The sequence below is a fragment of the Melospiza georgiana genome, chromosome 6 (genome assembly GCF_028018845.1).
Source record: "Melospiza georgiana isolate bMelGeo1 chromosome 6, bMelGeo1.pri, whole genome shotgun sequence".
NCBI lineage: Eukaryota > Metazoa > Chordata > Aves > Passeriformes > Passerellidae > Melospiza > Melospiza georgiana.
Window position 1 is genome coordinate 4,954,525 of NC_080435.1, and position 23,709 is coordinate 4,978,233.

Here is a 23,709-nt window from a genome sequence, read left to right on the forward strand (position 1 = left end):
ATTAGACTACTCTCTGACTGCCTCCAATCTCAACATCATTGTATTCATTAGCCCTGGCTGCCTGCATTGATACACTCAGGTTAAACATTTGGAGAGACTTCACATGGATGTATATTCCATTAAGCCTATGAACACTGTGGCATTTCCCTTTTTGTGAATGGACATTATTAACAGGCCACATACGAAATTGTTCTGCTCAGACAGTCCAACTCAAAGTCTTGCTCTCCTTTCCTGCACTGCCTGTGTCACACTTCTTTCTCATTGGGTCTGATGATGTTAGTGTCATGCAAAAGCCGCTTCAGGGCTGGCTATGGTCTTTTATAGTCATTTTGCAGTATAGGTGAAGTCTTTACCTGTCCATGGCCCTGTGCTAAGTGTCTTTCAGGTCTTTTGGAACAAAATCTTCCTGTGAATTTATATTCCAGTATGTTGTGTCTTTCCACCCCTCTCCATGACAGTAGAAAAAAATAAGTTATCTGGAAGGTATTTATTTGTTTATTTCATGGTAAAGGGAGAGGAGATATGAACTCATATCTCCAATATGAGATCAGAACAGCAATGTGAGAGGCTAAGAAGTCATGCATGAGGTCAGAAACATGGTCTAGTATGAAAGAGGGAAGCTGCAAGAGAAAACAGGAGTTTCTTATCTGGTGTGAAACACTGTTTACACTTCTTAGGCAAAACATTGCAAAGAAGCTCAAGACATGAAGAGTTTACATACTTCAAAACTAGAGAGAAATTTCTCACAAGAAGTCAGAGGTGACCTTAGGTCAAGAGGGCAGCTATATCCCTGTAAATTAAAAACTCATGCATAGTGAGTAGCATGGTGGAAGCACAAAGCAGCAATCTCTTTCTCAGATCTTAAAATCAAGTGCTGAATCTTAGCACTTTGTGCAGCCAGATTTTAGATAAGAAACAAATAAATGCTCTAATAAGGTTAATCCTCATATCATGCTCTAGAAGAAAAGAAGTATTTCTGTCTAGTACTTGATTTAAATGTTAGCAGGGAAACAAATGCATTGGCCATTTCATAATCAAATTGAAAATTCAACTAAATTGTTCCTGATTTGGGAGTTTATCTCTCTTTATCACTTCTGTCTTCTAAATATGCTATCTAATGTTAGCATTCATTCCTGTCTTTTGTATGTTTTTTTCCCTGCAGATAGAATCCTCTCTGTGTTACTTACTGACTGTAAGAGTCATAAGAGCAAGAAACATCCACCAGGCAGATGTCTGTAAGTATCTGTAGTGTTCTACACAGGAGCTCATGGAGGTCCTCTCACCTCTGTGGGCTATTAGCTAGTCCTGCTGCAAGAAGAGGTGCTTTCTACATTTCTTCCATGAATGGAGACAGTTCTGTTGTTGGTGTGCTGGGCCCAGCAGTGAACACAGAGTGCGTTGCTTTTCTTTGCATCAGCCCTTGTTCTGAGCTAACTCCATTAGGTCACAGCTGTGCCTATCACGCACATTTCTCTGTGTCCCCAAAAGGAACAGTGAAAGCTCTGCAATCTGTTGAAAGCAAAAAAATGTGGCAAGATCTCCCATGTTTTCCTCTGGAGTACATTTATGGGACAAACACAAAATGGTTGCATTAATTGAGTAAATACCGAAAGATGAGAAGGTTTGTCTCAAGTTTAGCTTGTATTCAGTTTTCTCAATGCTAAATAATCCAAACTACCGTACCCTAATTCTCTGTGTGCCAGCATGCCCAGATAAAAGCCCATCAGGTGTTTTTACATTTTGTAGCTCCTCTGGCTTCTGCTGGCCTGGAACCAAAATATAATAGAAGATTGTATCTTTACTTATGCGGAAAATAGGAAGCTTTTTCTTAATGTTCTGTTTGGCTAAATGAGAAGATATAATTTTTTTCCTTAATGCTTCCTGCATTTGTCCTGGATTTTTTATCCTTGGCTAAACTTATTGTTTGATGACATAGAAGGAAGAGAAAACCCTTTTGTTTAATGTATTTTTATATTTATTATCACATTTATCTAGAGAAAAGTAATGTCACCCTTTTTCTCCATTCCTCCTACCTAAATTGTATTGTTTATGTTGAACAAATATGTCATTTTGTATCATAGAAAACAGAACAAATATGGTGAAACAAATATGTCATTTTGTATCATAGAAAACACAACTTCATATTCTTCAATTAATTCTTTCTTCTAGAGCAAATGCTCATTTTAGATGTGTTTGTGTTTTTAATACAGTGAGCCAAACTGATTGCTATGTGAGCCTGTGGCTGCCAACTGCTTCAAACGACAAATTTCAGACTAAAGCCATCAAGAATTGCAAAGATCCAGTCTGGAATGAAACCTTCTACTTCAGGATCCAAAGTCAGGTCAAGGTACTGAACTGGGACCTTTCTGGTAACTGACCAAGGGAGCTACTGAGAAGCTTTATCCTTTTGCAAAGGGACATAAGCAATTTTCTCATGAGGCAAGGAAAGATGCAGAAAGATGTGAGAATAACTCATACCTCGTGATGGTTTTCCATGCCATGAAAGACGATTGTCTCTCTCAGCTGTAGGTAGAATATGGCATTTGAAATGTCTCTGATTTCCTCTCATTCCACCTCATAGGTGCTGGCATGGACTTGATTTCCTCTCCACTTCCTTCCCTTCTTGTTCTTTTTCTTTATGTCCTCCCACTTCTCACAACAGCTGACTCAATCAGTTGTCCCCAGGATCTCCTGCTTCGAATAAAACCTGACATATTTCTAAAGGCCTTTCCTTCCTTTCCCAGAATGTGCTGGAGCTGGCACTCTATGATAAGGATGTGGTTACTCGGGATGACCACCTCTTCACAGTGTACTTTGACATAGCCAAACTTTCCCTGGGAGAGGAAGTCTTCATGCACTTCAAGTGTGACTCACAGGTGAGGTCCCAAATAAGAAATTAAATAGCTTAGCAAAAGAATGTGTTTGTTAGCTTTTCTGTCTAAAATGTTATTTGTAAAATTTTGCCTTTTTTCTTTGTTGTGTGCCAGCTGCCCAGCCACATAAAAATAAGTTGGTTTTCACTCTGACATGGGAAAACCTCTTTACTCCTGGATCTGTAGGCACACTCAAGGGTTCGGTGTTTGCCACAGAGGTTCATAAATTTCAGGTGTATTGGCAAAATTGTGACTTTGCTGAACCTGTCCCCATCGAGGGTCAAGGAGGGTGTCCACACCAGTAGGTGATGCCTTTGTCATAACCTTTTACTTAGCCTAGTAATTAGGAAGTAAAAGCTCTGTGATCAGAACTAAATGTCAAGCCAGACTAGTTGCTAATTATGGAATGTGGCATGGGTGTTTAAATAAAGTCTAAGTCATGCCACCCAGCTTGGCAGCAAGAAATAATCCAATTTTGAATGTCCAGGGAGACTGAAAGTTGTACATCCCATCTCCCAGTATGTTCTGTCTATCATTCTCCTTTTCCAATGCCCTTCCAGTTTCTTGTGCATCTCGTGTGTCCCTCAGTTGAGGAATTACCTTATCAACACACACCCAAGCTCCACACTGCACTTCTTTGTCTTGAAATGCCTTATTTGACAATTTAATTCCTTGCAAAATACCAAAGGAGCAGTGTGTGGACTTCACTAAGTGATGGCGAAATTAAAACTTTGGCTAGTTGTAACCCAGCTGATCACTTTGAGTGATTACAGGTGCCATATCCAAGCCTTTTCTTTTTGTGTTTGCACAGCTACACCAGTTAGAGCTCATACTCTTCAAGCCTTTGTAAACTTTTTTGTTCTATATTATTAACTTCTTGGTGTCTTTAATTCAGTGGGTAATTTGAGCAACTAAGTAGCGTACAGCATGATCTCACTTTGCTGTTCATCATCCCTTCTGTCTCCACTTTTGTTTTCCTCTTGGTTCTGCTTTTTTTTCCCCTGAGGATTATACTCTTTTCACCACTTCACAGACCAGGCCTTCATTTACCTCTGTCCCAAAGACCTCAACTCTTTGCCAGACAAAGAGATTTTCCTCTTCCACAACTGCTTAGCATGTCACCATTTCTCCTCCTGACACCAGAAGGCTTTGGCTCTCCCCTTCAGCACATCCCCTTTCCTTTTGCTGGCAGACTCAGAATGAGACATCTCTTCCTAGGTCTGTGCCAGAAGCAGGCAAGTCTAACAATTTCTGTGTTAAAAACTGCTATGACAGCCATCCACAAGCTTCCTATCACTAGAGAGTCTTGAGGCTAAAGACACACAGATGTGAGGTGGTGTGTGCCTCTCTTTTAAATGCTCTGCTGGTCACAAGCAGTGCATGCATACCCAGATTGTGAGAATGAGTTCCTGCATTATGAAAATTGCCAGTAAACTAGTACCAAAATCATTTTCCTTTCTTTATTTTCCAGCGACAAGAGGAGTTGGAGATGGGATTTGTCTTGGATAATATGTGAGTAAACATGAAATGCAACATTAGCTGGGAAAAAAAAAAGAAACAGCAATTCAGAGGCATTAAATAATTTAGTCTGATTGTTCAGAGTGCATCATTCCCAAGGAATCTGTGCTATGAGCTGTGTTGACAAATGGGTGAATGCCAGGATGACCTCCCATGAACTTCAGGCAAACAGGGAGAACACACTAAAACCTTTTCTTTGTCTAATGTAGTGAACACTATTGACGACCAGAATGTTGCTGGTTTGTTTTGTGCTTGTGTTTGAGATCAGCAAGAGGGTCCGGCTCCCTTTGAAACACAACATGGAATAATACATTGGATTTCTGATCCAATGCCTTTATTGTTTCATTGTCCAACAAAGCATGATTAAAAAAAAAAAAAAAAAAAAAAAAGTGGATTCCATGAAACCATCCTTGGCCTTAGCTTGGGACTCAGCACGAATCGCTACATGGTTTGGCCTCAGAGCACCTTTGGCTTTTTTTTTGCTGAGCTCCAGGACCGGATGAGCCAGTAGGATGACAATTGTGCCTTGACATAGTAAAGTGAGGAAACTTGTACAACAAGTCTCCTGGGACTTTTCTTTCAAATCCAATATGCAGGTAAAAATATACAAGAGGAAAATCAGGAGAAGGGTGGGGCTCATGAACTATACTGTAATTTTAATGAGTTAGTAAATGCATTTGTGTTTCTGTTTCCTAGTTCAGGCCCTCCTGAAACCATCATTACTAATGGAGTGCTAGTGGTAAGTGTTGTATTTCATCATCTTTCTTGTCCTGTTGCCACACTTGTTTCACTTGACTCACAGTCATCAGGACAACATACTCCTTGACTGAGACAGCCAGCACTGAAACATTGCCATTTTCCACTTCATCATGACACATCCTTGTGGATGGCACCTCTGGAGATGCTGTGCCTGGAACAGCATGGAAATCCCCCATGCCAGCACCCTTTCAGGGTTGCAAAGGAAACACATGGTTTAGGTCTGAGACATCAGTGCAGCAGTGAATGCTTCCTTAGACATCACTCCTCCCAAATTCCCATATTGCTGAAGTGAGAGGGTTTGTCCTGTCCCATGCACATATAATTTCCCACATTCAAAACTGCTTTTCACACAGGGACTTCCTATCCCTGACATTTTCTCCTTTATTATCTTTGCTTGCTCATGAATTGTGTTTAAAACAATCCTCACATCCCTGGGATCCTGAAAGTACTGTTTTTCACTTTGTCCTCATCTTCTCCCTTCTGCAAGCCCTGTTCATCCACACTGCACTCCTGCCTTGCCCTGGTTGTGTCCCGTTTAGACTAGGAAACTGAATGTCATATTGGAAAATTCCCTGCCATGATGTATTTTACTGCTCACATCTTACAGTCTCGCAAAATCTGCTGCTTAGAAGTTCAGGTGGTTGAGAGGAAAAAGAAGAAAAAAGAGAAGAAATCAAGTAAGGTTATTTCTCCCTCAGCTATTTTTAACTGATGTGCTAATATTATGAGCACAATTGGATTAATGTAAGAATTAAAAAGCCCCAACAAATCCAAAACATGAGAAGAGCCTTATGATAGACTCTGTGTGAATTTTTGTTACCAGTTTTGATGAGAAAACTAATCTGTGTCTGCTTTTGTGTCATTTTCTTAGAAAAAGAATTCTCCTTTAAAGTGCAAGGCTCTTATGAAGGCACCCAGGACATTGTGCTGGGATCAAATCTGCTCTTCAGCTCCTCCTGTCCTGCCAAATTCCACTATGCTAGATACAAGCAGCCAATGCTGGATGTTACACTACCAGGGAAGAAAGGACCTCCCTCCTCAGTATGTTACAACTGAGCTTTAAAAAACATAATAATGGCATGTAAAATATTAGACACCATAAATGGACACCATTAATTCGCACTGTGGGCAGACAGTAACATTCCTTACAATATAAACCTTGCTTTATTTGTATTTTTTCAGCACTCATGTGTGTACGATACAGGCTCTCCAAATGTGGAACTTCATTCCATTCCAAGTGGGAAAAACATGATCTTAGCAGAGGTGAGTGCCTGCTTTTTTAGTGGGAGAGGCTGAGAAACCTGGATATGGAAATCTGCATCCCCCTGATGATTACCATGGTACTTTCTAACAATGAAAGCCTGCAGACAAAATACCACAGCCTAACAGTGGTGGGTCTTTCAGCAATTAGGCCAGGTTGTACCTTGTTCTGTTTGAATAGAGGTGGGGCATCTTGCTACTCCATCCTGGTATTACTCCACGTGAATGTTGAAGATCTGCTCTTCCCCTTCTCACACACCAGCGGGGCACCTGAACTGACTGAGGCAGCAGCATCAGACTCCTGCTGATGCTGACGATGCTTTACAAAACACTTTGAGATTCATGGTTTTAAAAACCCATGTAGGATAAAAGGATCATACTGTTGTGTAGTATAAGCCACAGAAAGAGGGGAACAAATACTGCTGTGTAGAATCATAGTCCTGGCAGGCTGCCTAGGAGGTACTGTTAGCAGAGATGGGTAAGGTGTACATTATCGTGACTCTGTAAACAGCAGATTTATCCTGTAATATCCTCCGATGTTACATTTACTGCACAGCATTAAAAATTATTGAACAGCTTCCCTTTCAGTAAAACACTGCAGTCAATTTGCATAGGCTGCTGGATTATGTGAGCTCCTGATTATTCAGAGCACCTATTTATACCCACATTGCTAGGATAGCACAAGACAAAATTCCTGCTCAGGCTGCAGGGAGGAAGCAGGTTGTCAGCACTCACATTGTTCACATTCTTGCTTTCCAGGATAAAAGATACCGTTTATATGCGAAGGCAGAAGACTGGTAAGAGACTTGGCCACTCTTGGAGGTGAACTTTTACTAAGCTGAACTCACCTCACCCTAGGCTCTTTACTGGGGAGGAGGCACAGCTGGACTGTAGGTGGTGTGACCAGGTGATGTGGCATTCACATGAGCTGGAAGCAACTGCATGTAGTATAGTGTAATACATCTAGATAACCCATACTGAGACCTGAATAATGAAAAAATATGCATAAAACAGAAAACATAATATTACAAGTCAATTATGCTACCCAGTGTTACGGTCAGCACAGTCTTTTACCTTTAACACTGGGCTAGAGCGCAGCCTATCACGTGGCATTGTTGATTATGAAGTAGGAAAAGTTTCTCCCTAATTCAAGAAAGTATGAGAAGTTTTTCCTATAGCTCTCAGTTCACTAAAATATGAGAGAATCCAGACAGCAGGTATCTCAGAAATTAGCTGCAGAAATGTCTTTCCTTAGGTTTTATTTTGATAGCTGCTTAGAAATTTATCAGTCATTTTTTCTATCCTTCTTTCATGCAGCATTGTATACTTGCTTGGGAGTGTAGGAAAGGGACCTCCTGTAAATGCAGCATTTTGTGGATCAGGTTCATTTCATTGCATTGGAAACTCCTAGTTTTTCTACCAAAACTAAAATGGATTTTTTTTTTTCCTGATCTCTGCTTCAGCCCAGACCACCTTGATGTGCGTTTAGGATTTGACCTCTGCATACAGGAACAAGACTTTCTCTGCAAAAGGAAGAATTATGTTATTCCTGCTCTGAAGAAGGTTTTGCAGCTGGAACAGGATCTGCTGGACCATGAGGTCGGTAGGGAAAACATTTAAAACATCTCAGCAGTGCTTAGCAGTGAGAACTTAATGGCATAATACAACCTCTTTTTCTTCATGGTTAAAAGTTTTTCTGATCTTTCCTCATCTTAAAACTTATATATACCTCCAATACTGCCCTATACCTCTAAATTCACTCTGCTGTTTGTGTCCTTTGCAGTTGCTATCCTGAGTTTAACCCTTTTCCTGCTACACCTGTCTTGGAAGTCAGACCAGATATTCCTTATATAGGAATGGCTTCTTCCACACTCTTTAGTATTGTTATCCTTATTGATAGTCCCTCCTTTCTTCAGCCTGTGAGTTTTCTTTTTAATTCCTGTTGTTTCAACTGATTTTTTTCCTCTCTTACTGTGTCTTTTGGTTTGAATCAATGCATTTTTATTTGTTTCATGCCAAACATCTCTGTTGAACACACTGGAGACAAGTGTCAGATTTCTAATGGTCATTGCTTCTATTCCTGCTCTCCTTTATAAAATAAATGGTAGGTTATATTTTGTTGTGGTGTGCTGTAATGTCCCATTTTGGCCTTCCAGGTCATTTCCCCAGGTGTGCCTATGTCTCTCTCCCTTCCCCCTTGCCCCCATGCTGAGTGAGTCCTGTCAATCAGGCTGAACATTCCAGCAAGGCGTGGTGTGGTTGGTCAAGTTCAAAGGATGCCCCTATGCCCAGGGGTCATTGGCCTGTCTGGTGTCATCTTCCCCTGAGACCCTGCCCCTCTCACCTGGTTGGTGCTCACCTGTACCTCCCCTCCCCCTGTCCCTGAGCTTAAAAAGGTCATGAGACCATGCGGTCTCAGTTCTGTTGGAGCAGTTGCTCACGTTCAGACCTCTGTAACCATGGAATAAACCTCTGGACATTAAACCCTCCAGCAGAATCCTCTCCTTTTTCTCTTCACCATCACCTGAAGCCATTCCTCCTGAGGTAAACGGGGGTCCTAACAAGCCTGGACTTGTTCAGTGCCCAGCTGCAACCACCAGCAAGCCAAGGTATCTCTGAGGTGACACACCGCAGCTGCTGCCTTTGGCCCAGCAGCGAGGGTCAGACTGGGTCAGACTGGCCCAGGCACAATCTAACTGGTAATACTGGGAGCCTTTTTTCCAATAATATTTCAGTAGAAATAATTTAGAAAGGAGTCTGTGGCTGGGCACAGGTGGTGGTGCCAGGCTTTATGTATCACTCTGAGGTCAGGTGCAGCCACCGTGTGACGCCAGCCCTTTCTGTCCCTGTGTTGCGCAGAGCCCGGTGGTGGCCATCATGACCACGGGAGGAGGGATGAGATCCTTGACCGCACTCTACGGCAGCCTCAGGGGGCTCAAGAAGCTCAATATCTTGGACTGTGCCACCTACCTGACTGGCTTGTCTGGTACCACGTGGTGAGTGGCGCTGGGCAGCCCTTGGCTGGAATCTCCCTCGTGACACCAAAGTGCTGAAGGAGGCTGGGGCTCATGTACAGTAGTTTACCTATACCAGCTTCTCAGCATATTCTTGAGCGTTCGTGATCTTCTTCCAAAATTGACAGAATAAAGTCTTTCCTTGGGGGAAAGTCGCATAATTTGCAACTATATGAAAACAAGCATTTTTCTGAGAATGGTCTGTAGAAAATTGTTCCAGCTGTTTTGAAAGGAGTAATGACTGTGACTTCAAAGGGAACATGACAGTTTCATAGGGAATTGAAGAAAGGAAGCATTAATCAAGAACTTAAACCAGAAACATTAAATGTAGCTATTGCCTACCTCAAGCCTTGGTGTGCTTTTTATCCCTCTTCAACATGGATTTCTCTTCCTAGGACCATGTCAAACTTGTACAGAGATGCTGACTGGTCACGAAAGGATCTCGACAAGCAAATCAGTGAGGCTCGAAAACATATGACAAAATGCAAAATAAATTCCTTCTCCTTGGAATATTTGAAGTATTACAAAAAGCAGCTGTGCCAGCGGAAAAGAGAGGGCCGCAAAACATCTTTTATAGATTTCTGGGGGCTTGTCCTGGAATCTTTTTTGCATGATGGGGTACAGTATATCATAAAGCAGCATTCACTGTGGCTTACCATTTTCTGAAAAGTTGTTTCTAGAGAAGGTATTTTTCTGTTGGCTCTGAGAAAAGGAGTTTCTGAGACTGTGCAAGCAAATATGCAGCCATTTCCAAAACTTTGGTACCAGACTTGTAGATGCTCATCCATGGTGGAAATCAGCATTCTTGCTTGTGAAATTATGAGTATATTTTTCTGAGAAAATTCCAAGACTAACATTCAGTTAAATGAAATAGTATTACTGAAGTCTATTACAGTTTAGAATGTTTTCAAATTCTGCAAATTACTTGTTTAGAAATAACAAAATTGCAGATATTAGGCATGCCCGTCAGAGGTGTTAACAAAAGGACCTGCAGAGTTTTGAAAGGTGTGAGGTCCTCCATAAAGCTGCAGCACAATGCAATAACATGTTTTATATCAAAAGTATTGCTTTCTGCTCTGTATTATTCCTTTCCATTTTCATCTTAATCTGTCATCAAATAATCTGGCATCGGATTGGATGGGTGCAGCTCTTTCAGTAGCAGAATGTCTATGGGAATTTTGAAAACTCTGGAACATTTCAGAAGATAAGCCAAGCGCACATCATACATTAGAGGCAGGAATTTTTCTGCCCTGCAAGCTTAGATGCAGAGAATATTGCCATGCTAATTTTTGTCTCAGTGTAACCGTATTTCTGGAATCACAGAAAGACAACCACAGACTCTCTGATCAGCAACGGGCCATTGATCGTGGTCAGAACCCACTTCCTATCTACACTGCAGTCAATGTCAAGAACAACTACAGCACTCTGGATTTCAAAGGTAATTATGAGACTTTTTGGAGTCATTTATCTTTATATTTAAGGTGGTAAATCACGGAACAGTCTTTTTAGACAGCCTAAAAACCCCCTCTTATTTGAAGACCAGAATCTCAGCTGATGTGTGTTCATATAATACCCTTGTGGTCAGGTAAAAGTTTGACTGTCTATGCAACAGACTCAAAAATATTCCAAAGCCTTTCCACATTCATGAGTTTTCAGTTGTAGCATGCTTATAACTCATTGCTATTGGTCCGAAATATTAGACTCAAAAATTATTTTGAGGGCTGTAATAAAACATTGTTCTCTTCTCTGGGTACTTTTTTACAGAATGGGTGGAGTTCACCCCATATGAGGTAGGATTGCAAAAATATGGAGTTTTTGTTCGCACCGAGGATTTTGGCAGCGAGTTCTTCATGGGACGATTGATGAAGAAGGTCCCTGAATCCAGGATCTGCTTTTTGGAAGGTAAGCTATTAAAAACAACAAATTATTTTATTGCTTGTTTTGTTTTGGGGGTTTTGTTTTGGGGTTTTTTTTGTTTTTTTTGGTTTTGTTTTGTTTTTTTTAATGTGAGCTATATAAACTACACTCTAATAAAATAGGTGGAGGACTAAGATGGCAGTTTCACCAGAGAGGATAAATATATTTTTGCCAAATTAATACTTACTATAATGGATTCAGTTTACAGTAAAGAAGAAAATTCAGAGGGACAGTTATTTATAGTAGTTATTTACACTATTAAACCTGGTTTTGAATTAAAATATAGTACGGCTTCCAGTACAACAACAAAATTGAGGTCCCTGTGAATCCATGGTTCAGCCCATGCTACCCCAGAAGGGTGAACTTCCAAGCCTACTGCCTGTCTCACGGGTAGTCACTATTTTGCATGCTCCCTATAAACAAATTCCATATTAATTCACAAAGATCTCCATAAAGATCTTTTTGTCTAACATAGACAAAAAACTGGATATCAAAAATAAGGTCTAAAACCCAGCAGCCAAATACAAATGACACACCATGCTTTTAAAACAAAATGACAAAAAACAAACTTCATGAATTTCATCATAACAGTTTGAGATTCATGATATGTGAATGTTTGAATTAGAAAGCTCTTTTCTTTCACAGGCATGTGGAGTAGTTTATTTTCATTCAATGTGTTATATATCTGGAATTTGTCCCATTCATCAGAAGATTTCTGGCACAGGTGGACCCGGGACCATATTGACAATATAGGTAAACAGCCATACTTCTTTTTCACTGTGTATTTATCGTCAAATGGAGTTATATGTCTCATACTGCAAAGTACAAATAAATAATTTAAAAATCTCTGATCTTGTGATCTATCAGGGGTCAACACTGATGCTAGCAGATGATTAAAATGTTAAGAAATAATAATATTGATCTGTAAATTATTAATAAAGCAAAACAATTTTGACTGCTTCAAGTGGGAGGTACAGTAATACAAAGAAGCTCAATACATGTCCTTTTCCAAAGCCTGTTCCACCAATGTGTGTATGTCCGGAGCGGACTTTTGTTGCTGCTTGACTCTGTATCTTGGGGGTTTTTATCCAAGTCCAGACTGTGTAAGGAAAAGGTATTTGTCTAGTGAGAGTAGCTTCTCATTTTCTGTTTTGTTTGGTCACCTATGCTTTTTGGTCCTTTAAAAAAAGAGAGAGCATCATCAGGGTTCATTACTTACCTCGACTGCATGAGGGATGTCCCTGCTCTGGGCAGGCGGACTTCACCATTTCTTGACTCTGTATCTTGGGGGTTTTTATCCAAGTCCAGACTGTGTAAGGAAATGGTATTTGTCTAGTGAGAGTAGCTTCTCATTTTCTGTTTTGTTTGGTCACCTATGCTTGTTGGTCCTTTAAAAAAAGAGAGAGAGCATTCATCAGGGTTCATTGCTTACCTCGACTGCGTGAGGGCTGTCCCTGCTCTGGGCAGGCGGACTTCACCATTTCTTGACTCTGTATCTTGGGGGTTTTAATCCAAGTCCAGACTGTGTAAGGAAATGGTATTTGTCTAGTGAGAGTAGCTTCTCATTTTCTGTTTTGTTCGGTCACCTAATGCTTGTTGGTCCTTTAAAAAAAGAGAGAGAGCATTCATCAGGGTTCATTACTTACCTCGACTGCGTGAGGCCTGTCCCTGCTCTGGGCAGGTGGACTTCACCATTTTTCCCCGCAGAGGAGGAGCCGGCGCTGCCCGCGCAGCCGCAGGAGCTGCGCACGCGGCTGGCCACGCCGCCCGGGCCCCTGGGCAGCGCCCTGCGCGCCGCCCTCACCGACCGCGTCTGCCTGGCCCAGGAGCACAACTTCCTCAGGGGCCTCCAGATCCACAACCAGTACCTGGAGAACGCCCACTTCCGCAGGTGGAAAGGTAATGGGAGGCCTGCGGGCCTGGGGAGACGATAAACCGGCTGAACAAAACAAAACCCCAGATTTGACGTTACTGGGATTGGAGGCCAGGTTTGGGCGGAATCTCTATAACATCAATCTATGGTTGATCGTACTGCGGGACGTAGCATGGCGTGGTGTTGAGTTACGTATCAGTGATTTGCTGGTGGCACTCACCTCCGGAGGCTGGGCCACCAGGTCCTTCCTCTTTTCCAAGACACACTCCGTGGTGAGGCACAGTAAACCCCTTTCATGAATCTTAGAACTGCAGGTCCAAAACTGCATGTGGAGCTGAGAGGGAAGAAGAGAAGGGATATGGCAAATCTCCCTTCCCCAAGGACTGTAACCAGCTCTATGGACATTGTGTAAGGGTGGAAAAACAGGCCAACAAGTTTTGTGGTATTGCACTTACAGCAAGAATTTCTTTTCTTTCAGATACTGTGTTAGACACATTTCCCAACCAGCTGACACAATCAGATGAATTCCTCTCTCTGGTAGATACTGGATTTTTCATCAATACAAGCGTCATGCCACTTTTAAAACCAGAGAGAAAGGTGGATGTCATCCTGCATTTAAATTACAGTGCAGGATCCCAGATACAGGTGGGAGTAATTGAAACAGTCTTTATGTCTTCTTCAATATGTGTATACCTATAATTTTTTTAACACTTAGGTGCTTTTTATATTGGTCCTACTAAAAATCTTAACCTTTAGCATTTTTAGCTTAATGGTGAAGCACAATGCATCTTTTATAGGCTGCATGTAGTCTCGTTTGTTTTTCTTGTAGATAAACTGTATTGTGCTAAGACTCAGGAAAACATTAAATCACAAAAAATCTTCTGTCCAGTGTCACAGTGCTTTTTATTAGGGGTTAAGAGCTTTTGCACAAGCAACTTAGAAAATATCTACTTTATTACTGGACCCCAGGAAATCCCGACCCTTAAAATCCTATTTGAAGTCTTAATACTGCTCTGTTCCTTGATCCAGGCTTTGGACCAGACCTGCAAGTACTGCTCTGAGCAGGGAATTGTTTTTCCCAGGGTGGACCTGAGTGAAGAAGACAGGAAAAAGCTGAAGGAATGTTACCTCTTTGATGGTGCTGAGACTCCAGGAGCACCAGTACTGCTATTTTTCCCGCTAGTTAATGATACCTTCCAGAAATACAAAGCACCAGGCAAGTACGCAAACATGTTAAAAAGAAGTTTTACATCATGGACAGCCTATTAAAAGGAGTGTATATAATACTCGAACTCTTGAACTTCACTGTTGACTCTTTTCAGTACATCAAGCATTTCTGTTGCTTAAAGTTAATTTTTTTAACCATGTGAGATTTGATGCAAGGGCTGTGGTGTTTCCATCCCTAAGCTAGTTATCTTGCAGGTAATTAGCTTTCAGGTAACCTTGATGTTTCTACTAATGTGTGCTTCCATAGATACATACTGTAGGTACCTTCAGGTACAGCTAAGAACTAGGCAGCAGACCCATACAAGAATAATCACCCTTTTTTCTCCCCTCATCCTGTGAAGCCAGTCTGGTATGCACTTGAGCCAGGGACTGAGCTGCCAATTTGAATAAGAATTATTTGGTTTTTTTTTTTTTAAATAAAGTCAAACAAGTAATTTACGCTGTGAACTCTCTCTGTGGAGAGACACCTCCTTTCCTTCCTCTGTTAAGAGTTTGCTTGCTCATGACCAGGGTGATTTCTCTCAGCAGTGATTTCTCACCCCTTCCTCGCAGGTCAGAAGCGCTCAGAGTCAGAGATGGAAGATGGCAAAGTTGATCTCTACGGCTGCTGTTCCCCGTATTCAACATACTCCCTTCAGTACACTGAGAAGGCGTTCAACTGCCTGGTTCAGCTGGGTGAATACAACATCCTCAACAACGAGGACCTCATTTTACAGGCCTTGCGCACAGCAGTGGCACGGAAAAGGCAGATGAAGAAATAATGTCAGACAAGACAGGGCGCTTTTAAGTCCTTTAACCTGCTGAGAGACTGAAGGTCTCTTATTATTGGCCAGCAGGCTTCAAAGCATTCCTGCTCAATCCCACTAAATGGTAATCTCAGGTGAACAAAAGACTGAAGAAAAACCTTTTCTCCGAAGAATTTCACTGCAGAAATCTGTTGCAATTCAGCTACAACAATGGAGTATGAATCGTTGTGTGGTACAGAGGATGGGCAGCCACAAAGAAGAAGGTGCTAAAATGATAATAAACATGGTGCTCGTTGCCCTGAGAAAGAGCTTTAAGTGTTTAAGCCTGACATCTTCAGGGAAGACCACATTAAAAGCATATTTTATTAACTTGGCTTGTGTTTTGTATTTGCAAGGTGGTCTTGAGACAAGCAGCAGCCTTTGGGGCAGGTTTGTGACTGGGGTCATGGCAGGCTGCATGCTTAGAGAAAAGCACATGCAGTCTGGAGAATAGCACTGTGGAAAGGGACCTGGGAGTCTGTGGCAAGCTGGATATGAGCCAGCAGTGCCCTGGCAGCCACAAGGGCCAAGCTTGGCCTAGGGTGCATCAGGCCAAGCGTCACCAGGCAGGCCAGGGAGGGGATTGTCTCTGCTCTGCACTGGGCTGGCTTCACCTCTAGTCCTTAGTGTTTTGGATGCTACAATGTGACAAGAAAGATAGAAAGCTATGAGAGGGTGTCCGAACAAGGGCACTGAAACCGTGCAAAGCCTTGAGGGGAAGCCCATGGGGGGTGACTGAGGTGACTAGGTCTGCTCAGCCTGGAGAAGACGAGGCTGAGGGGAGACTTCATTGCAGTCTGCAATGTAAATATCTTGTTGGCTTGTCAGGTTTTGGGTTGGTTTTTTGGTTGGTTATATGTTTCTCTGTGGGTTGTGGACTTTTGGGATTTGGGGTTTTTTTTGCTGTAGTGCTTTTAGAAGGTTACGTTGAAAGGTTAAACTTAGATTGAGTTTCTCAGAGTACTTAACAGTAGACTATCTACAATTTGTTGCCTATTGAAACCACCTGTGGTACCATTTAAAATCCTTTGGAATGCAGAAGATGCAGACTAGAATATGAAATGCTGTGCTTGATGCATCCCAGGCTGTCAGTGCACACTGCTGGCCCATACTGAGCCTGCCGCCGACCAGCACCCCCAGGTCCCTGTTCTGCAGGGCTGCTCTCCAGCCACTCCTCCCCCTATTCATACTTGTCTCTGGAGTATCTTGTGTCTTCCTGTATTGGGTTTGCATGGCAAAGTGTTGGTAGCAGGGTGGGCTGCTGCTGGCGTGGCCTCTGTGGCGGCCAGCTGCATTTCAAGGCTAGCGTGGAGGATTTTATCTTTGCTTTCCAAACAAGTTGATAAAGATATTCACAGTGTGCTTAGCTGAGTTGTGTTACTCTGAAGCTTTAATCAGCATCATCATTCTGGCAGAGGCAGTGGGACACAGCGTTTCTGCAACAACAGGCCAGCCAAGGACAGCAGTGCTCTGTGCAGCTCTCAGTTCTAGAATAGAGAGGAGAAGTGTTAATGACAGGGAGGGGTGCCTGTGAAATGCCTGCCTTGTGCCTACGGGGGAGCTCTCTGGATATACTCATGCTTTTATTTCTGTACTGCTGAAAAGTTGTAGCTTTAATAGTGTGGTTTGTCCAGGGTAAATTCTTGGAAGATATTTTTTTTTGTATATTATAAACAGGTTTTGCCTCTCAGCAATTCTTTACTTTGTACCTATCCTTCCAGAATTAAAGTCTGAGAATTTGTGTTGTTGTAGTGAGGCAGGACTGATTTTCTCATGAGCAGTTCACTTTCTTTGCAAGGTAAGTGTGCACATCTCAGGTGATGGTTCTTATAGCTACAAGCAGGGCAGATGTGATTTCCTTACAGATATCACCAATGCTTCCAGCTCCAGCCATTCCCAAGCCAGTGGGGAGCTGGGTATATCGTATGTGGCTCTGTGCTTGTCTTTTCTTCTAGGATGCCCATCAAATGGATAGGCTTTTTGAATCCACTGTGGTCATTTAAAAAAATGTCTCATTTTATACATTTTCTGGTAGGCCTTACTGAAGATTCAACAAGTTTGAGGGAGGCTTTTTACACCTTTTGCATGTGAAACCTGAAGAGGAAGTTCAGCAAGGAGTGCAGTAAATAAGTCTGGAAGGTCCTAGGAGAGGGGAAGAATGCTTGCAAAGTTGTTGGATGTAAAACTAAACCTGGAGGGATACCTAGCTTGACTGCATCCTTTGCCTTTGCAATCCTTGTTTGCAAGTACATAATAAGCCTTTAGCAGAAAGTCCAGGGACAGCTTTCTGGGCTTTCCCACTTTTGCTTGCTAAATGGTCCTACCAGCTTGCACTTCTTTGATAAGTCCATTTTATAACACTGTACAGAGATATTCAGTTGTGTAACTCTGATGAATTGCTATTAGGCTGTGGAAGAACAAGTAAAATAACAAATGAGCTTATATTATACTAGATTATTGATCTGATTTCTTTCCATGGCTTATAAAAGCCAGAAGTACCATCAGATCATGTTGCTAGACTTGATAGATGTCAGACTGCTACCTGCCATGCAGTTACTGAAATGTCAGTCTTGATGATCTGTGGCTGACCAAAGTCTATCTTGAAGAAAAATGATCCCTCTTGTATTATAGATATCAGGAATGGTGAAGTCACCACATTTTGTGGAGCTAGGTTGTGATCAGTGATCATCTTCCAGCAATGGATATGCACCTTGTTTCCAGCCTCATTTATTTTGGTCAGAGCCCAGATATTAGCACATTACATCTTTTCCTAGCACCTTAAAAGCCATTGCATAACCACTGTTTCTTTATTAGGATCAATTTTGTAGAAAAAGTTTACATCACAGCCTTCTTTTTGTCAAACCAGTAGATGCAACCCTTCAAATTCTGATTATAAACCCCCCCCCTTTATCTGATGTATCCAGCTTTTTCTCATCTCTTGCACACGTTCCAATTCTTCATTGTCCCTTTATCAAATGCAGACTCCAGTACCCTTCCCATTAATGCTACACACTAAGACATTAACATTTGTTATTCTTATATTCTTACACATAAATGAGTTCCCAGTTTCTATACATAGAATCCAGTTGTCCTCATTTGCTATTAAAGGCTTCTCACCAGTTGTTTGTCTTCCATAAGCTGGTTAGTTAGATTTTTACACACTCCAGTCTTGCCTTTTGTATGGGGGAGGAAATTAAAACATACATTTGGCAATTCTTTAATCATAACTCACACTCCAGTGCATTAAATTTTACCATGGTTAATCAGGCCAGTCTATCAAGTAGATCAGATCATTCTTTATGATTTCCTTGTCCTTAGTATTACTCCCTTGATCTTTGTTCTGCAAATCTGGCCAGTCATGGTGCCTCGTTTACTTCCAAAACACTCATGAAAATGTTCAATAGAGTTTGAGACTGGTAAACTCTTAAAAATTCCTCAAAAGAAAACTTGTCAGTGATATTTATCACTAAGGACTGCTTCTGAAATCAGTTAGAAAAAATATTCTTTACCTTCCGAATACAGACTTTCTTTTCAGTCTTTGCATTAAAAGATCTTACTGTCTTTGTACGATACACTTTAAAAAATGTGATATTCAGCATAGAACAAAATCTGTTTCTTCATATTGAAAAACACTATTTCCTACTGACTGGCTACCAGAGACAGCTCGGGGCTTACCAAACCTGCTCATCACCTTACAGGGAACCTCTAGCTAATGCTAACCCCAGAAAGATCTCTTCCATGCAGTTACCTTTCATTGCCATTTTGCTATGCCATGCACATTTCTGGGAGGACATCCTGTAATTACTTTGGCATCCTTTGCAGCCTTGGTGCACGCTGGTGACTTAAAGGCAGCTTCAGTAACCTGCCTTGCAAGATCAATGCATCCGTTGGACAGCACATGTTTTGGTCTCGCAGCGGCACCACCTCTATAACATACCTAAAATAAGGAAATTAAAGAAGAATTTCTTTGCATAGTCCAAATATAAGTAAGACTTTTACAAAGTTTTAAAAAGAAAGAAAAAGGAAAAAAATTAAAAGAAAAAGAAAGGCACAGTTATATCCCTTTATTAATATCAACTTCCGCCGGCTTTCCTATCCTTTTCCCCTGTTCTTTTATTTCACAGCTACATGGTTCTTAAGCTCTTTACTGAACCATATGGATAGGCATTCAGTTCACATGCAAGGGAGGTAGGTCTTTTAATTCTGCATTCATGCAAAGTGTTTCAGACATAATTTTTTACTCCAAATATTCCCTGGTGTTTTTATACACACATATATATATGGAATTTGATTGGGTGGAACCTGTCCAGACAGTAAATTGTACTAGCTAATGACTGTCCTAAGGCCAACTAATTACACATCAACAATCTTTTTTTGGCAAAACACTCCCTTGTGTGGTGGAGCACAGTTTTCAGTGGATAATTGCTTTGTATGCTAAAAGTTATATATATATTATAAACATTAACAAATGCTGTACAAAATGTATGAAGCATAAAAGTAAGGAATGTATGCAACTTGAAACCAACTCTTCCTTTAACACAGAGATTTCTATCAACTACTTCAGGGATGATGGAGCATTTGGCATGCATGGCTACCATCCCACATTTTGAGGAATAGCAAGAGAACCCAGAGTGGTAGTATAAGATAATTTATTTTTAGTTAGTCAGGTATTGTATTCATTATGCCAATGGCAGCCAGGGTAAACAAACCACTGGCACATTACTACATCCCCCTTGCTACTTTTAAAAATTGGCACAATATTCACATTCTTTCTGTAGTTCTGCAGTATACCAAGAATTAAAATAGCTGAAGCATAGATAGTCAAGAATCCTAGACAATGTTTTAGAAACTAATTGGTAAGAATGATCTCTGTTCTGTCTTATTACATGTTGGTTGACTATGTGATCATTTTCATTATTCATTGATGAAACATGTAAAGTGTCATCTTTTTGAACATAGAATACAAGTGTTTTATTATAATTTCTGATTTAGTAGCATAATTAGTAATTATTTTTGCTTTTTATATGAAGTAAGTAATAAGGCCAAACCTTTGATAGCATTTTGCTTTCTCTTCATAAACATTTCCTTTTTATTTGCACATATGAGCTTATTATTGTCTTGGACTTGTAGAAACACAGCAAATAATTAATTTTCCTTTCATGTTGTATCTGTGCAATGTGATCTAACTGAGTAGGTTTTAGTTGTTACATCACATAGGGTCAAAATATCAAACACATGTGAGAGTTAATGCAAGAGCTGTTTAGACAGGTTTCCACATGCTTTAGTAATGCGTGGCTCCCTTACATTTATTGTAATGGCTATTCAGCAATGTTTGCCACCAAGAATTTGTTCTTCTTTAATCTGTTTTCTTGACCTGACTTAGGAGTCATGCTTGACTTTGATGTCGGTGAGTTTTAGCACAGTATAGTGTTGCAATGGTGATCTAATTTCACATGTAATAGGATGTACCTACAAAGTTGCCTATCTTGATCTCCTGGAGAATGTTTCTTTCCTTACGCATTTCTGAAACACTTCCTTAAGATGTTTTGCAATGGTTTCTTTAAAGTCGTTCCATACAGAGCTGTCGACATAGTTTAATCTTTGTGATCAGCCCTTTTGTGAGTAAGTGGCCACACTAGATTCCTGCACAGGTTTGTATTTTATTCTGACGGAGCATGTGTTATGATGGTGAGACTCTTTTGCTTACCAGTCCCAAATTCTCCCATACAGCTGTGAAGCCATGTGGAGTCCCCGGGAAATGGCACTGTTTTGTTAAAGCCCATGTGAAGTCATGTATTGTGGCATCACTGAGACCCCATCCCATGGGCAGCTGGCATGAGGCACGGTGACAGCTCAGAGGAACAAAGGGCAGCTGTGACTCCCAAAGGAGCCTGGGTTTGTTAAGCACTGCTTACATGACCTACCAGGTGCCCTGGAAAGGCTATCATTCCATCTTCCCAGTGACAACATGCTGTATATGGGGCAAGACTGGCTGTCATGCGCATGAGTTCAGATTGCTCAATGAATGAACAGCACGCAAGGCAGATACTGGATGTGAGAGCTTCTGCAACAGCCAGGCCTTTCTCAGACAAGGAAGGGACACAAGGAATTTCAGCACTGCAAGATGAGCTGGAGTGAGTACATCACCTAACCCCGTGCTTCCTTTTCCTCTTCAGGCAGCAAATGGGGTGGGAAATGCCCACAGTGGCTGGCAGCCTTTCCTCCTCTGGGTATGCGCATGTCCTCTTCCCATAGCTTGTGTTTTTTCACCAGGGCTCTCACACTGGAGACATCTGCATCAGATGTGAGCTGTGGTCTCATAATGCACCATTCTATAATCTTTTGTGATATGGAAAATGACAGAAAAATTAGGAATTTCATTATACCAAATCCTGAGGCATTTCCGTGTTGAGAAAAGCAGTCTCCTGATGTGTGCTGAAACATGCTGGCTGTAGATCTCTTGGCTGGAAAGGCAATGCACTCAGAAAGGTGCTGTGGCCACTTTTACACTGAGGACGTAAAAGAGAGCCTGCTTAACAATGGGGAAGGCTTGGAGGAACAGCCAGAATCAGGAGTGAAACTGTCACCTGCATTGGGGTTCCCTTACCTTGCCTGGGACTCTCAAACAGTTCTCATGGGAAATGGCATTTTTCTCTCTGTAGTCAGGAAATGCACTCTGGTAACCAGCAGATTTATGCATCAACTAGATTTTGTAATGTACTTTATCCCTTGGAGCTAACTGCAATGAACACTGGAAATTTAAAGCTGGTGTTAGCCTCTGATGTCACATATGTTAGACAAGGATAGTAAACTCAAAAGTATACCTCTCCAGCACTTGCTGACTTTATTAAGACAGCAAGATACCATCAACTTACTGCAGCTGGAAAGGTTTAGAGGCCAGTTATTTCTGGATAAGTTGCTTTAGCAACCCCAACGTCTTCTAGTGTTTGATGGGATACTGCAGTGATGCTGGCAAGAACTAGAATACTCAAGGCAGTGTGTGCCTTACAAAGAAAGACTAATTTAAGAAATTGATATATAAGCTCCATAATACCTCCAAAGAAGTATTGCGTTTTTGCATATGCACAGGTCTTCTATGAGTCAGGTCAGAAGAGAGATTATGTTCTGTGAAAGAACATATATAACTCTGCAGATATGAGGTACTATCAGTATTTGTCCAGTACATTAAGTACTTTTGGGAGAGTTTCTGAAATATTGTCTGAATACACATTTTTTCTGAGTCTGAGTAAAGTTAGCTTTATATGTTCACTATATAAAGCTGACTTTACTCAGACTCAGTACTATTTAGCTTTATATGTAACAACAAATATCTAAACTCCCTATTTGTCGTGGGGAAGAACATACAGAGACCTTTTAAAATCAAGTTAATATTTGAAGTGAATAGAAGCACTCCTTTTTCTGCTGATTTTACCTTATGGTCCAAATTTTCTCAAGCCATTTCCCTTTTTCTATCCTAATGCCTTCATGGTTTAGTGGTAGACTCAGTGGTGTTAGATTAACAGTTGGTCTCAATGGTCTTAGAGGTCTTTTCCAACCTGAAAGATTCTATTAATCTATATTTGAATTACAGATAAATATGTTTATGTATACCTTTCTCATTATGACATATATATTTATCTTGTTCAAATAAAGACCATATGGGTCACCAGAAGCAGCTATGTGGATCAGCCTGATTCTTGTGAGCAATATTCAACATTGCTCTTGTGGGGATTGTTATGATCTGGACTTCAACATTTTTGCTTTTATTCAGATGGGCCTGAAGCATCATACTGATGCACATTAGCTCCATTTACCTGTATCCCTGAACAGAACATGGATGTTTCTAGTAAAGATAGTAATCAGGAATAAAACAGAATGGATTTCAGTGAAGCTCCCTTTTCTTTTATGTTCAAAAAGGTGGTCTGAAAAGTCTGAGAGGAACATGTGCTGGAACACCTGATATCAAAAGCCCATGGTATAGGGATGAGACATAATGAAGAGTCTGTAGGCTGCAGAGAAGCTGTAAAGGATAGGAAAGAGTCTGAAGGGAGCAATCATGAAGAATGATTGACAAAAGTGGAAAGAAAACACAAAATCTAACTCATCTTTTATTTGTCCTTAGCAGTCACTTTAATAAATCTTTTAATAATTAAATCTGATCCATCCCATGTCTTTGAGCATTAATATTGAATTCCTAACTCAGTTGGAGTGGTAGTTTTATAATGTGTTTATTGTGGTCTTAGACACCATCAGACTAATTAGGGAGAAAAAATCATTGCAGAAAAAAACCTTAAATGAAAATCGTTTCAAGGCAGAGCAACTTTGGGTGAACTGTGTCTCACCACCAGCTCATCAGCTGGCAGACAGACCCCAAAACCCCAAAATTTCCGTAAGTGTAGTATCTTGGGGTGGCCCAGCAAGGTTTCTCTGCTCTTTGAGCTGCAATAACTGTATAATTTGGCCACTGAGGCTCTACCCCACAA

The 23,709-nt window shown here is 41.1% G+C and overlaps 1 protein-coding gene and 1 pseudogene across 1 annotated transcript in view; both read left to right on the plus strand.

Moving 5' to 3' along the window:
* The window catches only part of LOC131084326 (uncharacterized), a 47,051-nt gene extending 31,849 nt beyond the window's left edge, over window positions 1-15,202 (plus strand). Inside the window, 19 exon segments of the mRNA XM_058025692.1 lie at window positions 1,163-1,235; window positions 2,211-2,347; window positions 2,745-2,876; window positions 4,345-4,385; window positions 5,088-5,130; window positions 5,758-5,827; window positions 6,022-6,191; window positions 6,333-6,413; window positions 7,170-7,207; window positions 7,874-8,009; window positions 9,270-9,406; window positions 9,820-10,042; window positions 10,748-10,862; window positions 11,189-11,326; window positions 11,987-12,094; window positions 13,049-13,240; window positions 13,693-13,859; window positions 14,244-14,430; window positions 14,994-15,202. Of these exon segments, the coding sequence (XP_057881675.1) occupies window positions 1,163-1,235; window positions 2,211-2,347; window positions 2,745-2,876; window positions 4,345-4,385; window positions 5,088-5,130; window positions 5,758-5,827; window positions 6,022-6,191; window positions 6,333-6,413; window positions 7,170-7,207; window positions 7,874-8,009; window positions 9,270-9,406; window positions 9,820-10,042; window positions 10,748-10,862; window positions 11,189-11,326; window positions 11,987-12,094; window positions 13,049-13,240; window positions 13,693-13,859; window positions 14,244-14,430; window positions 14,994-15,202 (2,397 nt within the window).
* Window positions 15,203-21,194: 5,992 nt separating this feature from the next.
* The window catches only part of LOC131084309 (cytosolic phospholipase A2 epsilon-like), a 37,316-nt pseudogene continuing 34,801 nt past the window's right edge, over window positions 21,195-23,709 (plus strand).